Below are 18979 nucleotides of genomic sequence, written 5' to 3' on the forward strand. Positions count from 1 at the left end.
CAACAGCACAGACTGAAGCAAAGTCAACCATCTTCTGAAAATGTCCACAGAAGTCTTGAAACACTTGCTGCTCATAACTAGCCAGGGAAAAGTAACTCCCTGTCCTCGAGAAGGATAAGCAGCTTAGCTGACCCCATGCACTCCTGCTTTAAACACAATCAATTAGTCAATGAAAATTTTCAAAGGCATTTCGGGTCAAATACAACCAACTTCTCTGTGTCAGATCACTTTCTCTTCAAGCCATGTGTGAAAGTTACATACAGGTGTAAGTTACAAATATTTTCACCTGGCTCATCCAGCTCACTCCAGTAATTAAATTTACAACTGCATTTCCCTTTTCCTCCCATCTCAGCATTTACTGACCTAAATATGGGCTACTAAATGGAATTACACACAATATACACCAAGAACTGTCAACAGCTCAAAAGAATTACTAAATGATGCCCTATAAACTTCATAAAGGTATTAGATTCTCAGAAACAGTCATCATTTCATTTGTACACCTATTGATCACATATTAACCAACCAGCAGAAGTACCTTAAATGTCAAATATTTACCAATAGTTTTTACATCAGCAATTAGTGTTTCCTAAAAGTGTATAATTGGGGCATTCAAGCCATCACTGAGCTACTGAGTTAGCATCTAACATGGATTAACAAGGATTTTTGTTGGTACATTCTCCACAGATAAGAATTCCAGTAGAGGGTTATCAAAAAGAAAAGAAAAATATTAAAGAGCAAGTCTTGGGAATCACAATTTGTGATACACAAAATCAAGCAGATGTGAGCATATACTGAGAACAGTAAACCTGAAGTCCTGCAAAGACCAGAAACAAGACACAGACAGATTCCATAAGGTCATACAATACTCAATATTCACAGGTTCAGCAAACTTTTCTATACTTCAGGGAAGAATACTGGTTCTGTCACATACATTGACAAGATGCCAGTAAGAATGGCTTGGCTGCATGTAGGCATTGTTTTCATATTCATTTAATATTCATATCTAATCAAGAGTCCAGATGGTAACTTGGCTACATTCACTTTAAGGCTGCCTCATTTTTTCCATTCTTTAGTTCTGGCTGGGTGGGGAATGCTCAAAGCAGCATCTTTGGGGATCTCAGGCCTAATGAGCAGAAAAGCTGCAATTAACTTTTTCCACTAGTATATCTGCAAAGAAAAAAAAAAGGAACCATACTCATTGGATTTTAAAACATTGGTGTTTTCAAATCTCTACCAATGAATTACTTGTGTTTACCAGTATTTCTGGATGACAAAGAATGATCATCATCTGCTTAAATATTTTTGTCTCCCTGAACAGAGGAGGAAGCCAGAATTGGTGGCCCAGGTATTCACCTGCCCACTCTTTTAAAGAGTTGCCTCATAAGTGTTTTAACTTGGGAGGAAAAAGTACAGCTGGACACCTTCCTGTAAAGGCTCTCATTGCTTGCAGACAAATTCTGGGTAACACTTCTTTTATCACACTACCTATTTATATTTTTGTAAAAAATGTAGACTTTTTCTATATTGTTTTGGGTCTCTGACCTCCTTTTTTTTCTTTCTTCTCAAGTCTATTCTCCCTCACAGCACCCACAGTATCCAGCTTTTCTTCCACAAAGAGATGGGATTTCTTCTGAGGACAGATTTTTTTTTGCCTTCCTCCTTCCATCTCACCAATTTGTCCTTTCCCCTTCTTTCATACGCAAATCCTTATCCCATCTGAAAAAGCAGCTTGCAAGCTCTACTACAGGTCTCACAGCCACCAACTAAACCTAGCGGACAAAGGAAAGGCATAAAAGTCGCTGAGACATCAAGAAATAACACTCAGGTCCCTCTACTTGCAGCAGCCAAATGAGGATGTTAAGAATTTGCCTGAAGACATTACTCCTGCAACCTTTTCAGGTTTCCCTCTTCTGTGAAAAGAAATCGTCTTAACAGCGCTAACTACACACCAATAGAGATTTAGGTAAATACAGAAAAAATGGCACATGGGTTTTCCAGTTGTGTACATCTTAAACGTGTTCAGCCTTCTCCTAATAGATACTGTTAAATATTAACATTTTCTCCTTTCTTAGGTTTTTGTTGCAGCAATCTAGAAAAACTAATAATGATTCATAATAGCAACAATATTTTATTAAAACCAGACACTTTTCACAGCATCGCTTTTCTCAAAATATGCAATTGCAGAAGATTTTAAGTAAAAGGTATATCCCAGCCTGACAAAGCCTCTTTGTTTCATTATTTTCAAAGATGGTACATTTTCAGCTCTATGGAAGCAAATATAAATGAATTAAGCATAATCAAAACAGCAAAGTTTCCATAGGGCTGGCCCATAATGTCTAGAGAACTATCAAGAAGCGTGTTCAAACACTTTACTTTCAATATTTTCTGTTAAAAAAACTACACAACTAGTAAGTGGCACAATACCCCCAGCCCGGCCAGAACATCACTGCCATTCTACAGGCAAAGAAACAAAGAAGAAAGGATGCATCAAAAACAAGACAGATTAAAAGTAGTATGAGAATCTTCTGGTTGGTAAGCCTATACTTAGAGCTCAAGACTACACAGCTTCAGGGGAGGTAACTTAAAAACCTGTGATACAGTATTAGAGCTAGTGTTTTAAATATTTTGTATATGATGTATCACTGCTCTTTAGTCTTTTTCTAAGCCTAATATTTTAGCTACTTGATACATATATGCTTTGAATTTTACGTTTGGAGGTCTTCAAGGTTGTCACTAAGCATGAGAAGGGACAAAAGATATTAATACAGATAAAGTACAACAAAACAAAGTTGAAAAAATAACTTCTAGCCATGACACTAGTTTAAATTACTCTTATAACTGCTTTACATCCTTAGATAGGTGACAGAAAAAAGCTTTTGGTTTACAAAGACCTATGAAATCTTAAAGACATTTTTGCACTTTAAGAACTAAAGAATAAATTTGTTTTGACTCTTTGGAAAGTTTACTTAAAGATATTTAAAAACCCACACAAATTCATTATAGATATTTTAAATAGCCAAACATTTACTCCAAAAGTTCATTAAGGTATGTAAAACATCTTTTGAAGCTGTACAATCTTCTACCACCTTTTGATAGTAACTGCCATCATTGAATTTATATTGGCTTAAAAATTAACTTTACCACAGTTATTACACAAATGCTGCAGAACAAATGTTGATTGGAGTATGTGCTACTTCAGAGAGGAATAAAAGGGCCTGGCCACAAGTCAACATATGAGTTTTACTTCCACAAGTCATATATAGACTATTTTTATTTGGGGTATATTAGATTTGAAAACAGCTGTTCCTAGGTCAGATCAGTCCACTTCTTTTGTCACTTCTTCTTTTCTCACTAAAGCCACAAGAAATGTAGACTGTACAAAAGGTGCTATTTTTCTGGATATAAGTTATGCTATGGCGCTGTTGCTGTTCCTCAAAATGAACTGGAACTCCAAAGTTGTAAACTTGCATATTAAATCACATTTAACTGACAGTTCCCCAAACACATAGATCGTGCCACTATATTAGGACCAGAAGCAACATCAAACCAGAGCAAGAGGAGCATGGAACTGACAACAGCCCAACACAATTCATTAAGCTATGAGGACACCTCCCTCTGTTGAACAAGCCTACCTGCGTTTTTGAAACTTCCCATCACTTTCTGAACTCAGCAACTCACAAAAAACCTCTAATGGTCAAGTGAAGAGTCACAAAAATCCACCCTGCAAAAAGTAGACCCGGAAAATGCAGGTACAGAAACTGAGCAATCTGCCTAGAGATGCATCTTGAGAGTAACTAAGCTCCAATTTTAAATACTCATCACGGCAGGAATTACATCTTGTCTTATATGTTTTAGCAGGAAAAAATAAAATCTGGTCTCTTTGGCTCCTGGCCTTTAGCAGCAACACTACAGAAACTGCAGGATTTTTATTTTTTTTTCAGTTTCAGTAGAAAGATGAGACATTAAAACAGGGAAAGAATGTGCAAGGCTTCTTGTGAGGGGAAGAGAAGTTTATCTAAAGGAAGAGGAGAGTAGACAACTGTAGCGTTAAAACTGGATTGGTCATTGAAAATCTCAGTAGTAAAAAAGCATATTTTCCTGAGAGCTGCTTTCTGTGGTTTGTCCAGTATCCATTTCTGAAGAGGAGGTACACACATTCGGTTATCTTGGAAAGGCACAGGAAAATGCAAATGAAGAGACAAATGTGTGAGAGTCTTTCAACTTATCGTCCTTCCAAAAGACAGAGGTATCACTGCATTGTGAAACCACATTTTGTTTAGCAGAAACCTCTAGACAGCTTCTGAAATCTACAGCCCAGGTCTGAAGCAGCGCATTTAATTGTGCCAATCAGTCTTGATAAATGGCTGTCTCTAGAGCTTCTCTGGGGTGTCTTCAGCCCTAATGAATCAACGTCCCCTTTACACCTTGTATTACAGCCCAGTAAGTCCCTTCCTGAACTTGAGCTTTTGCTTCTGCTATATAGCATTAAGGAGCCATGCAATACTTTTGCTCAACAGTTACTGTTCGGGGTTTTAGTGTTATTAGTCAACTTGTATATATTGTAACAGATATATTTGGGCTAAAACAGATTTTTCACTTGTTGTACTAAACTAAAAAGCCACAATAAACAAGATGTATTACACCTGCATATCTCAGAAGTATGAGCTGATTACATAATCTCCCTCTTAATACCATAGGTACAAATAAAATAGAAAAAAAAAAAAAAAACAACCACCAGTTGTAACTTCATAATACAGAGCAGCAAATCACAGTCTTCATTTCCAGCTTCACCAGGCTCAAGGAGTGGACACACTTTGGATGACACCAACATTCTTCTCCGAAAAGAACAAGAGTCTGAAGGGCACAGTATGAATTTGAAAGAGACTACATGTTTCTCCTGCTGTTTTCTGCAATTACTCCTTGAGCAAGAGTTAACTTTAATTTATTAAATAGCTACTGGCAATCCTGAGGAAGAAGTGTTGCCCTCTAAGCCATTTTTGCTTTGTCCAAATAAATTGATGAAAACCAGTCACTGTCATTTTACCAGTGTAGATGCTGCTCAGACTTGGATCAGGTTGTCTCTGTAAACCTCAGGCTGTCTATTCTCTGACAATGATTCCCGCTCTATGGCTTGTATTTTTGAGGTACTGTGCCCAGAGCTTAACATTGTGGGCACTCCTGACACTTTGGAAGAATATAAACTGTTTGGGGCTGGATAACAGTAACATTTTCCAGGAGATCGCTGCCTGCATCAAATCTTAGTTAAATCTGAGGGGGTTTTGCAATATAGCATGCAATGGTTCAAGCTTAAAGAAACAAACAAACAAACAAGCTTTCTCACTAGTTGCCTACTGAAAATAGTTTCAACACAACTCATCAGCACACTTACAGCAGAAGCTGGTGTGAATGAATAAATACAAACCAAGCAAAAATATTGTGAATATACTACTTAGCAATCCCACAGTATTTACGGCGACTTCTTAAGTGTTCGGTAAACATTCATGCTTCCGAAGCTGTGAAATAGAAAGGACTAAGGGTAGGAAAGAACTTAGAAGCTTTCAAGAAGAAACAAAGCCACAGTGGGTTTCAAGAGATAATGAGCACACTCGAACATTTACCCTAACACCTCTGTCACAAGAATCCTTATGTGAAGATAATTGATAACAAAACATTTGCAGAAATATTAGACTTATTTCAATTACCAATGAAAAATACAACTGTTTTAAAAAGTGAGAAGGAAATGGGAGAATTATAATGGTGTTTTTAACAGTTTCTAGGAAAGAAAACACTGTCCCGAAAAGCGGAGAAAAGGCAAGTGGGTGCATCCATTGGCAGAAAGGTAACAAATTGGTGGAATGTAATTTGATATGGAAGAAAGTGAGTTACAGCCACAAAGCAACTCAGGGAACCAGATGGTTCCGAATACACCATCGCTCTTCAAAACATTCACCTGAACTCCAGCACTGAATCCCCAGCCTGCCCAGTACAGCTCAAAGCATCTAATCAATGTACACAGGCAACAGCCAAATATCAGTCAGCAGCATTACCTTGTTCAAAATTAAACAACGAGGGGTAAAAAACAAGCAACCAAGGCAGTCTAATGTGTAAACAAGTAATTTCTAAAATATATGTTCAAAATTATAAAAGGACTCTTGGTATTCACAAAATAGCCATGCTCTGTATGTCTTTTCCAGTTTCCTTTGGAATTTCAGTACAAGTGAATCAGTGGAGATTGAGAGCAGTTTCAAAATCTAGGGGCGTCCATAAAGTGGATGCAATGCATTCCTCCTTCACATCAGCAATTGTACACTTAAAAGAGAAAATTCCTTTCTAGAAAGTACTGCAAGAGGACTATAAGTGGACTTTACCACAGTGAATATTAAATGAGGGAAAACCAGCCAGTTACAATCTTATTTTTCTGATGTAACTACTCAAGATAACCGATTTTATAAAGAATTCCGTTCCAAGGATCACATTAGAGACACTCAGACATTTTTCTCCACTTTCCATCATCTTTCTAGCAATCTGATGGGGTGACTGACAAACAAGTGAATAACTCAACTTTTTGGTGACCCTCTGTAGTGAATACTGTGTATATTTGCAATGACGTACTCCAAGCCTTATTGTTAAATTTGCAGTAAACATAATCATAATATTAAAAATACCCAAGAACAAAATAAAAAGTTGCAAAAAGTAAGAAAGCCATAACTGGGGTGTGTGCAGGTAGTTTGTTTCTTTGTTTGCTTGTTGAAGAAGTCCCAGCCAACTGCACTTCCAGCATTCTCAGGGGGATTCTCTTTGAACTAATTAATGAAGAATTGGACTCTCACTAGGACAAACTCAAAACAATTGAAAAAGCTAGAAATCCCTTCTATTACATAATTTGTCTGGCTGATTCCAAATCAAAACACAGGCTGAGATCCAAACTGGAGGAAAAGGCTAACAGAATATAGTTTCTCCTGTTTGCCCTTAGCATTTAACACCAGAGAACTCAATGTCTAACCACATTTTTTGTTTGCAGAGGCAGCTACATCAGAGGCTGCTGCAAAATGGTAAAATGTGGAAACAAAACACACAGCTCAATTCAGAATGAACACATTTCAGAAGACTCAGAGCAACTGGCAACCTCACGACCCGGTATGTTCTCAATAAAAACTGTTTTTTCTGACTACAGAAACACTGTCAAAAAAAAGGTGTTAAAAATAATTACATTGGTATGGGAGTTCTGAAATTCAAGGAAATCCCAGATGATGACAGATCCCTCAGCAGGCCAGACTTACTGGCAACACACTGTGTACAGCAAAGTACCTGCAAGTGTTCCATGTTGGTAATATCATACATGACTTAATAGAGTGGATAAATAATTGTTTAGGCAGCAAACCCATGTTCACATACTTCTCAAAATAACTCTGACCAGAGCCTGGGAATTGCCAGCAAATGCCTTTAAAGCAGGCAACAGTATCCTTTAAAAATATCTCTCGTTAGAGTAAAACTTCTGTACAAAGAAATTAAGTCTCTCTACAGATAAAACCTAAAAAGTATGAAGCAGTACAAGCAACACAACCCTTGTCGGTGCAGGTCTGCAGAACCCAGAACAGCAACATCTCAATATGGTGAAAATAATTACAATTATCACAACAATAACGTTAGCTATTGTGTTTCTCATGTCAGGAAAGAGACTGAGGATTACAAATACGCATAAACTACTGAAATGATTTTTCATTTTAATGCAACTAGTGGATGACAGCAGACAGAGCAATTGCTGCTTGCTTTTAATGCGGTCAAGAGAGCTCAAGGAACTAGGCCAAGACCCAGAAAAACACACAATCATACACTGAACCAGAGGAGAACAGTCAGCAATAAGCATCTCAAAGTTGAATAGAAAGAATCACCTTTTCAACCATCAGTCTGACCTGTAGATCTGTACAAACCAGTTTCATACACCTCTGCTAAACTAAACATGTCTTACTTCGCACAGAACTATGTTTTCAAAACTTGAGCTCCTTTCCAGCAAGTTAATATATCCAACAACACTTAAAGCAAATGAAGTTTATAAGCTTTGCCCTGTGCCCAACACTTATTCCTATATCTCAGGATTCACAGCTTTAATAAACACACCAACACTGTTCCCCTTCTTTACACCAGCAGAGTGTTCCATACTGAAACCAATGGGTCCCGGCAGCAGGATCCCGGAGAGCTACCCAACCTGGATACGCATTCAGCATCTCTCTCTTGTTTTGGGTTGGTTTGTTTTGTTTTAAAGTTTTCATCCTACCCTCAACTCTAATCTTGACTATTCAAGAGACACAGGCAGTTACATATCTGGGACTAGAAAAAGTTCTCAAATTTATTAAGAATTCAAAACTTAGGCTGCTCTGGAAAGCTTACAGTTGATACAAAATGTACTTTCTGGTGCTAATCCAATAACAAGTGAGCATTTGTCCATGGCATAACACAGCCAGATTTCAGCATAGTTCAACATAAAATGTATTCTCCGCTCATGTAAGGCAAACATTCAGAAGAAAACGAAGTTTTGCAGTTCCAGATACAGAGAGATTAATGAGGTAGCTGATGGTCATGAAAGTGAGCAATAACAGGAAAAGTACTGACAAGGGATTGAAAAAGAAGAAAGGAGATATAAAGAAGAGCAGAAAGGGTCGTGTAATTTCTGTAACTGTATGTCTGGCTCTGCTTGGTGTAAACACCACCTGAATTCTAGGGTCAAGGTGCCTCAGGATAAAAAAGAAATTATGTTTCACTTAACAACAAACAAACAAAAAACATCACACCAAGCAAAGAGTTAGTAGCTATATGATAATTTCAAATAATTTAAATTGCTAATGTTAGCTGTTTTCTCATCATTAAAAAGAAATTACTATCAAAAGAAAGGAAATATAACAACTCTTGAAAAAGACACACTGTGGTTTGTTGACTTCTTTGTGACAGTCTTCAGGCCTTCTTGCTCTACTATTGCAAAAGAAAGTTTGCAATTTACCAGAAAAAAAAAATAAATAAAGAAATAGACAAAGAACATAGACTGCTCTATACAATGATGGCTTACATGCCTTACCAGGAGTAGTGTTATAGCAGTCACAAAAACCTCTATGAAAACTTAGTGTATTTCAATGGATTCAAGTGGGAACCTCTATTTAGTTATTCCCAGCCAAGTCTGTAGTTTGTTTATAGAAAACTGTTTTCACATTTCCAAGAGACAGGCCACCAGACCTACTCAGAAAAGCAGTACTCACTCAAAAGACAGCTTTGTCTCAAGATCCAGAGTAAATATTCGCTTTCAATGTTTGATCAAAAACTATCCTGACAGTGATCCTACATCTGACTTCTCCTTGCAGCTTTGACATTGCTTCTGCAGATCTCCTGACTCACCAGCCCTCCCTGTCCCACACCTCCCAAGAGTCCAATGAGCATCTCCATGAAACCGGGTGACCTCACCTTTCATTTTGACAGTGGGAGAATTGGGTCCAGCCGATTGCTTCCTCCATCCTCTCCAGTTCTGGCAAAGGCTCTCTGCCTCAGAGATGAAGGAACAAAGAGAGTCTTCCTCAAAGCGATCCGAGTCTTCAAATGAAAACCTCTCCCCGTCCTCCCACTCTGCGAACATGAGTTCCATCACATCCGACAGGCGACGTGACGGGAAAAGAAGAAAGACAGGAGCAGCACCGCTCGCTTTTAACAGGTGGACAGACTCGAGGGCTTCTGCAATACTTAAAATCTCAATTGTGATTTGATCCCCATACTACAGTATCAGAAAAACAGAGCCAGTGCTGTCTGAAGTGGGAGAAGCAGGAAATCAACTAAGGGGAAGCTCGTAAAAATCCCAGGAGGGGGAAAAAAGAAAAAAAAAGTTCTTTAAAAAGTTAAAAAAATGCTCATGTCCACAAACTACTGGAGGCGGCGGGGGCTGGCTGGTCTGGAGAGCCGCCCAGGCGGGACAGGGGCCCGGCGGCCTGCCGGGGGTCGGGGCTCCCGCCGCCAGCGGCCCGGCGGGTGAGGGCAGCGGCCGGTCTGCTCTGCGGGGCTCCCGCGGGCGCTGCGCAGCCCGGCGCTCCCTGAGGTTGTGCTTTGCTCACTCTCGGTGCAGGAACCGGAGGGAGGGCGGGGAGGGGGCGGGGGGACGGGACAACTTCCCTCCCGCTCGCGGAGGCTCAAAAACGGCCCGGCGGGGGCAGCGTGACCTCCCGGCGGCTCGTCACCGGCGGGCGGCGGGCAGCGGCTCCGGCCTCATGGGGGCGCGGGCGGCGGGGAGAGCCCGGCGCTGCTCGCCGGCGGGTAGGGGTGGCGGGGGGGGGAGTGCAGCCGGTCGCCGCCGCCGCTCCCGTCGCGGTTGGAGCCCGCGGCTCTAGGTGCCCATGGCCAGCGGGGCCCCGCGCGCGGACGCCCCCCCGTGCCCGGCCCAGTGGCGGTTCGCTGTCCTGGCGCGACGGCGGCGGCGGGAGCGGCGGCGGCGGGTCCCTGCCCGGCCCGGGCACCAAGATGGCTCCGCGCTTCCCAGCTTCACCTGCGACACCCCCCCGCCAGCTGAGCCCTACTTCCGCCTCGGCGCTTCCGGCTTCCGCCGCTGGGCTCCGGTGGCCGCGCAGGGCCTGCTGGGACAGCGGCGGTTCGGCGGGCTGAGCGGCCCGGCGTGCGGGCCCGGGCAGGGCCGCAACTCCCGGGAGAGTCGGGCCGACACGGGACTCGGCCCTCCCGGGTGGGCGAGCGGAAAAAGGCGTGCGCGGTAGTGGGGAGGTTCGCTCTGAAGGCGGCGTCCCGAGGAAGGGCCGCGGTGCTCGGCGGGACCCAGCTGTCGCTTCTCAACGGGTGGGTGCACCCGGGGCCAGGCCGGGGCTGCGGGGCCGTTCCGCTCGGAGAGGCTGTAGGGAAACAAAGGGTGGTTGTGCCGGCTCGTACCGCCAGGGGCAGCGGGAGAGCGCGGGTTGTGCCGGGCTGCCGAGCTTCGGCAGCAGAACGAACCGCGAGTGTGTGGAGTGAGGGAGAAATAACAGCTGTGACCAGCCGAGGGGAGACGAAAGAAGTACTAAACTGCCCAGAAACATTTGTTGTTAAAAATAAACAACAGAACACCCACATTTTAGGAAAGAAGACGAAGGGAAGAACACAAAGGAACTAAAACACGAGTAAGCCCTGTTGAGCAACACCAGTCACGCCGCAGTGGTGCTTTTCCTCAGGCCGAGAAGGCCCCAGTCTCTCCGACAGAGGCCGGAGGGCAGGAGTCAGAGGGCTCAGCAGCTCCCCAGTTAAAACAAAGTAGTTCACACCCCAGTTACATAAAGGGTTGCACGGGTTAGGTAAGGTTTTTATATCCTACCTGCTCTGAAAGCAGGCTTTATTTTCTGCTTGAGCCTTTTCTGTAACTCTGTTTTGTTTTGGAGATCTAATTCATTGTTTTGTTGGGAAAGTAGATCAGAAAAATATCAAGTGGTAAGTTTTCTCTGTAAGCTGAGTAAGTGTCAGCTGGACAACCGTAGGCTGAACCATGGGTGAAAAAGAATGAAGTACTAAGAAATTAAATGGTAATCCTAGAGCTGAGAGGAACCGAACTGGTCTGTCTGGAAACACTCTCCATCCCCCTCAATTCAATCCCCCCTACAGTCCTTGATCAACAAAAATTTCTGCATTAATTGTTGGGGCCTCATTGCAGGTCTTGAGAGATGCCCTTGGACCTCAGTGGAAACTTCTTACGTGGCTTGTCCTTACCTGTGTGATGCTCACTGGTTTAAGGTCTTGAACACAGAAAGATGCATTAACGAAATGTCCATCAACTGTAAGAGGAATGTTTACTCGAGTAAATGTCAGATCCTTCAGTGCCTCATAGTGTAATGTAACTTCTGGGAAGGGTCCGCATCCCAGGCAGAGGAAGGAGGGGGGTCTCCTACCACTAAAGAAAAAGGGAGAGTCTGCAGCCTACCAGTGCTCAACTGTTTCTGCCAGAATTCATCTAATGTAATGTGTTGCTTGGCCAAAGCTGTTGTTCTAAAAGCACTCACACAATTACTTTCAGGGATCCTCTTGAGGAGATATCTGAGGTAATAGGTATATGAAGAAAGTATTCACTTAATGTCTTTTTGCATAAATCATTTTTAGCTGAATAAACTCTCAGGACATTAATAGGCTTGCTGTGCTTTTTTTTTTTCTTCACAAAAATGTTTGCCATCAGGCTCTGTGTGTACATTTTCATTTCACTGGAAAAGCTCATTTATACTTTTGCATATACATATGGCAAGGCTTGACATCTGAAGGGTGATATTATCATTAATAGTCTGTTACACAATAATGTATTTATCAAAACCTATTAAATCAATTCAGGATCTGTGAAATTCAGAGTCTTTTCCTTGGTGAAAATAAAATACCTGTTTTTCAGCTAGCAAGAAATACTATTAATTAACAATACTTGTTGTAATTACCCTATGAGCTAATGACACACAGTCAGGCAATTAGGTAATTACTGTGCTCAGTCCCTTTCTACTGTGTGCAAGGGCAGGCAGAGAGTGATGTGTAGCAGACCCTGGGGATTTAAAGCATCACGTAGAGTAAAATGCTTTGCCCTTAGTTCTACAAAGTCAAAATGTTCACACCTTGGGTTCCACAAAGGCGACAGTGACAGGACACTACATATCCTCAAAACCGCCCCAGCAGAACCTCAGTGCTGAGCTGGTGCAAAGTGACTCCACTGATGCAAAACTCTCCACAATGTCTGAAGGAGAAGCTTCATCAGTGTAACTCTAGCTGGTACCACACCGTTCTCCACACTCAGTACTTCACTGTCCAGCCCATGGGATCTTTTCCTTTTTTCCTGTTGTCAGAGATCTGAGAATATAGTTTCTGTGTTTTTTTTAAGGTAGCTTCAGTCCTGGTACTTTCTTACGTATTAATTTAACACACTCGGGGTTTTGTTAACCTTCTACCAAATGACTTCAGACTCAAAATGCAATGTAACACTTAACCATTACAAACAACAGTTTTGACCCGATCAACCCAAATTTGGTCTGAAGTCATAGCCAAGGTCAAAATGACAGTCAGTCACGCTGCAGCATGCAAACTTGATTATTGTCTTCATCCTTCTGATGAAGAATAGTTTCCCTTGGACACAGCGCACCACAGTATTACCAGGCAGAGATATGGGAGCTGTTTGGTTTCAGGAGGAGAAAATTTCTGTGCATAGGCCAATATGAGAATTTTAGGAAGTTTACGACAAAATCTCTGCTCTGGTGCTCATGTGGACACCTCAGGGACCTGAACCAATGCACAGTACAGGTTCTTACCTGGGCCCGCAATTTTGAATGGTTCTGGTTTCTCTTGATTTGTTTTGGAGAAAAGTGTTTAGAAGTGTTTCCTGGTGAGGAAAAAGTATTTGGAAGATTCCAGGAGGCTAAAATAATAAAAAAATACAACTGAAATTTTGAAGTGTACTTTGATGGGGGGGAGGAAAGGTGAAGGAAGAGCAAAATAAGAAGCTAAACACATTCCGTCCTAGGAGTGAAAAGACAACTACAGGTGAGATTCAGTACCCTGACCTAGATGTTGTGGTACTTGAAATGGCATAAAATGGCAGGGAGGCATGGTGATGGCGTACGCCTGGTGCTGCTCACTGATATCTTTGGTCAACATTCCATAAACAGAGCACTATCAGCTTTTACCAGAACCCAGCAGAGAATACATATTACATTAAGAAAAGGCAGAAACAAGGAACGGTAGAGAGATTTACTGATGTGACATGCTTCAAATTAGCAGGGGGCTTCAGCACATTATGTTTAACTGCATTAAATTGGACCAATCCTCATTCCCATTCCTTCTCCTTCCAGTTTTGGGATACCACAAACTGTGGCAATTTCCAAAGGAATCTTGCTTTCATTTTCTCAAGTATCACAGGCTGAAAGCATGGAAGAGGAAAGTAATGAGGCAAACAAAGGAGGGTGAGCATTTGCACTTCTATGTTAAAATGCATTTCAGGAGACTTGAAAAAAATGTCTTCTGGCTTGTTCATACCACAGCTGCATATGTTGTTCCCCTGGCCAACATGAGGGAGTGCAGGTGTGATGATGTGCTTCTCCTTGTCCTCAGGGCTCTGGCTTGGAAAGGCACAGGAGTTCATAAACACTCATCCATTTTTTCCAGCCAACTTATTACATGAGACAGCCATGTATTTTTCCTTGTGGATCTTCCAACAGACAAAAGCTGTAGTCACTGCTGAGGAGACCATGAGAAAGAGTATCTGACAAATTCAGTAGTCCTCTGCTAGGAAAAATTAAATTAAATAAGAAATCCTGCAGAGATTATCCTGCCACTAAGATGGTTTCTCCCTTCCTGTGATGTACCTTTTTTGTTTTTTCCTTTCTCTTGTTTCAGAAGAAGGAAACTGCTGTTCAAAATTCCTCTTCCTCCACTATACACAATTTTCAGAATGCAGCATTTCACAAGAAAGAGAAGAGCACATGCACACAGCCTGAAGCAGAATTGCAATATTTACTTTTGTTTCCTGTCTTAAGCTCTCACTGGGGACTAAAAATCAAAACAAGTCTGTGTTGCACACCAGAAGTGTCTGCTTTTCACTGGTGAGTTGTGGTACCCTACAAGTCATATCCAGCATGGTTTTATTTCTGATTACATGGAAAGTAAAACACATCCTTGCTATGGCTTGGATCTGACACAGACTCACTAACAGAGTAGAGCACTCTAGAGATTTTTATCACTGCTGATGCAGCAGGATCCAGCTGTTCAGCTGCATTCTGACTCCGCACAGATTTCATTATCTTTTCACGTGCAATAATGCACTCAGAAATGACAAGCAAAAGCAAATTTTTAAAGCACACATATGGCTTTGTGTCTAAGTAAAATATTGGATATGCAGAAGAGTAGTTTCTCGTGCTCTGACAGTATGACACTATGGCAAACTGCAGATAATTCTTGTATCTTAAGTTCCTGTTCCTCCTAGATCACAGTTTGATGAGAAACTGATCACTGTTAATAACAAATATTATACATCTCCAAAGAAGTCACACCCATTGTTATTTATTTCAAAACAGTGGATCTGTAGAACAGATGGAACAAATATTGCTTTAGCATAAAAGAAGGGAGAGCACGCAGCTCATTACTTCTTGCTCTGCTTCTAACTAGACAAGAGGCTGTGCAAGATGCACAGAGCTTTCCCAGACACTGAATACTGGAAGGTGAAAGCAAAGCTGCCCTGAGGAGTCACAAGCTCTGGAAAACAAGTTTTCTCCATGTGGATTGAGCAAGTTTCCAATCTTTGGAAAGGAGACTTTGAACTGATGGTGTCTGAGGTTCTTTCTTTGGAATCTTACAGAATATGAACATATGCCTGATATTAAAGCCTTATTCAAAAGTGAATTCACTGTGAGATAAGTCACTGGTATGTACGTACATACATGGAAAATGGAGTCAGTAGGGGAACACTTTGCAACAGCTGTTAAAATTATTGTTATAAAGCAGAAGACAGCAATTATGGCTAAGACCTCATGTGTGAACATAACTACTGCTCTTCAGAAAGCATAAGATGCTGTTTATAAATAATAATGCCCACAAGGACTACTGAGTGTACTTTGCCTGGCCTCTTGTATTTCACAGGTTGCGAGTGTATTTCCCTCTTCCTTTCACAGTAGCCTGCAGGAGCATTTGTTTTCTTTTTCACACTTTGATCTTTCTTCTGCCATTATCAAAGCTGCCAGTCTGACAGGTTCTAACATCCACTAGAATGTCACAGATAAATTTCACAGCCAGTACAGGTTCATGAGGGGAGAGTCTTGCTTAACAAACTTAAATTTGTTCTACGACAAGGTTACCCACCTAGTTGACCAAGGGAAGCCTGTCAATGTGATCTTTTTGGATTTCAGTAAAGCCTTTGATACTCTCACAGTATCCTCCTGGACAAGATGTCCAGCACACAGCTGGATAAACACACAATGCAGTGGGTGAGCAATTGGCTGACAGGCCAGGCTCAAAGGGTTCTAGTAAATGGGATTATGTTGGGCTGGTGACCAGTCACTGGTGGGGTTCCGCAGGGCCAGCGCCCTTCAGTATCTTCATAAATGACTTGGACATGGGACTTGGGGGAATACTAAGTTCACCGATGACACAAAATTGGGAGGTGCTGTTGGCACTCTCAAGGGCAGAGAGGCTCTGCAGAGGGATCTGGACAAATTGGAGAACTGGGCAATCACCACCCACATGGAGTCCAACAAGGGCAAGTGCCGGATTTTTCACCTGGGACATGGCAACCCTGGCTGTACATACAGACGGGGGGATGAGATGCTGGAGAGCAGCTCTGTGGAGAGAGATCTGGAGGTTCTGGTTGAACACAAACCAACACTGTGCCCTGGCAGCCAAGAGGGCCAGCCGTGTCCTGGGTGCATCCAGCACAGCATTGCCAGCCAGGTGAGGGAGGTGATTGTCCCGCTCTGCTCTGCACTGGTGCGGCCTCACCTGGAGCACAGTGTGCAGTTCTGGGCAACACAGGATAAAAAAATAAATTAAAATAAATTAAACTACCAGAGAGTGTCCAGAAGAGGGCTATGAAGTTGGTGAAGGGTTTAGAGCAGAAGCTGTATGAGGAGTGGCTAAAGTTACTTGTTCAGCCTGGAAAAGAGGAAACTTGAGAGGAGACTTCATTGCGGTCCACAGCTTCCTCACAAAGGGAGGAGGAAGGGTAGGAGCTGATCTCTTCTCTCTGGTGACCAATGACAGAACCCAAGGGAATGGCAGGAAGATGTGCCAGGGAAGGTTTAGGTTGGACGTTAGGAAAAGGTTCTTCATGTAGAGGGTGGTGGACACTGGAACAGGCTCCCCAGGGAGGTGTCACGGCCCCAAGCCTGGCAGTGTTCAAGAAGAGACTGGTTGATGCCCCAGACACATGGTGTGAACTGTGGAGTTGTCACATGCAGAGACAGGAGTTGGACTTGATGATCCTTGTGCGTCCCTTCCAACTCAGAACATTCTATGACTCTACAAATGAAAGGAGTAGCATCAAGCTAAAAGGAATTGAAAAGAGATGTTCTCCATTTCTCAGAGGAGAAAGAAATCAACTGTTAGGCTGCAAGTCCTCTTTTGTTTTGGTTTGGTTTGGTTTTTTTCCAGCTGATGTCACATTTGGACATTACCTCAGCTAAGGTGAAAATATTGTGAGAGCACTTATCTCTCTCCCTTTGTGTGGAGAGCAGGTGTATAATTCTTTTGATACCACATTTATGGAAACTCAGTAATTGATAACTTAGTTTGTCTAGATAGCATATTAAGCTAACTAGCAATGTTACATACTTAAAAGCTTCCTAAATACTCTGAGAAGCCTCTTTTGATGCAGGCATTAAGCAAAACATAGGTTCCCTAGCTTATATTGCTTCCGTCTGCCAAGAAATAATCAAGCGAAGTCTCTAAATGTGACATTCCTTCTCTATCAATCTACAGTTTTAGAAATCAAATTACTTTAGACATAGGAAGTCCATTCATTCACATCAAGACCAACATACACTCTTCTGCAATACATGTAAGCAATCTTGGCTAACTGAAACAATCCAGCAAATTCAGAGGTTCCTTGCTCTGCTGTATTTGCAAGCTTCTCACATCTTCAGGAGGGGAGGCTTTCTACACGCTATGAAACCTGCTCCTTCAGATGAAACTGGCCATGGCAAACTTTGCACTATATCTGCCTCTCAGCACATCAGTCTTTCAAAACGTGAAGATCAGGCACCTTAGCACTTAAATGTAGGAATAAGATTGCTAAGAAAAGATGATTCTGACATACAACATTGTACAATGTTATATGGACAGTAAAATAGTCTCTATATTTTGCACAGCCTTTCCTCAGAAAAACAGTCTTAACATTAGACTTACAGATGTGAGGGGTTTTATTTTAAAAATTTAATCAATGCTATCTCTCATCAGAATTCAATGCAAGGTTCAATTGTCAATTCAACATAAGGTTCTTTCTTACAAAAAGTGTGGTCACTACAAGCACATGCTGGTGCTCCATTTAAGAAAACCTACCTTGACAAGTCTGTGCTCATAAGCCTCAGTAAGGGTCAGCACTTTCTGAGTTATATGGTGTGTAACTGGCCTCTTTCATGTAAGAAAAAGGAGACACTAAAAAGAATATTCTGCAAGTCACAGTGACTGAAAATTATCTGAGCTGCTAGATACAGAGATAACACCCCTCAGTCACTTTTCTGTTTATGTAAGCAGCAAGGGAGAAAATATTTTATCTTCCCCCCCCCTATATCTACTTATTTGAGCAAGTAGGACCTATTGCAGGGTGCTCTGTAAAACAAATCAATTGGATCCTTAAAAGTATCTGGGTCCTTATAGGTAACGAGTGTTCGTCTCAGTCTGTTTTACCTGCAGATCTCATGGTCCTGATGCATCCAGGAAGGAAGCTCTTTAACAGGATCCTCCTTCTTTAGGAGACTTAAGGATCTCAGATTAAATCAGCTGCTTCTATTTTCAGCTGTCCTCTCTAGATAGGTTACCAGCCCTTAGCAGGTACTGACAGCTGTTTTGTGAGCTGACTCAGAGGCTCCTAGCTTTTTGGGGCACATCATTTTTGGCCACGTGCCTGCAAAATTCTCTGACAAATTCCTATAAAACTTACCATTCAAAACTCTAATGAGTTTCCCAAGGTAATTTCCCATGTCTTCTTGAGGGAAGAAAAGTAGATTTGTGTAATTCTGTAATCACATTTGGTGCTGAGTCCAGCAACCTGTATTTATTTGGGATGGTTAACTATATTAATAATAGTAGCAGGAATTTAGTGAGCAGTGGCACACACTTTCCTTATTTCTTCAGGCATCTTGTGCATGAACACTCCTGCCTCAGCTGAACAGAGGCACCCAGTCCAAAAACAGTGCCTCACCCCCAGGTGTCAACAGTGAAGTTGCATCAGTTTAAGCAAATTGTTAAACCTGTGTAACTGTGAAGACAAGCCTTGTAGGACAATAAAGTTTTCTCAGGT

General features: G+C 41.9%; 1 protein-coding gene across 4 annotated transcripts in view; it reads right to left on the minus strand.

Moving 5' to 3' along the window:
• The window catches only part of ZSWIM8 (zinc finger SWIM-type containing 8), a 60955-nt gene extending 50507 nt beyond the window's left edge, over positions 1–10448 (minus strand). Inside the window, exon 1 of one of the 4 annotated variants that reach the window (XM_082054493.1) lies at positions 9454–10448. In XM_082054493.1, coding sequence (XP_081910619.1) covers positions 9454–9631 — 178 coding nt within the window. In that variant the 5' untranslated portion in view covers positions 9632–10448. The remainder of the gene's footprint in view (positions 1–9453) is intronic. The other 3 variants (XM_082054492.1, XM_082054490.1, XM_082054491.1) reach the window with 3 other exon arrangements.
• Between the last annotated feature and the right edge of the window lie 8531 nt (positions 10449–18979).

Source organism: Streptopelia decaocto, assembly GCF_964273445.1.
Source record: "Streptopelia decaocto genome assembly, chromosome: 5".
In the NCBI taxonomy this organism is placed as follows: Eukaryota; Metazoa; Chordata; class Aves; order Columbiformes; family Columbidae; genus Streptopelia; species Streptopelia decaocto.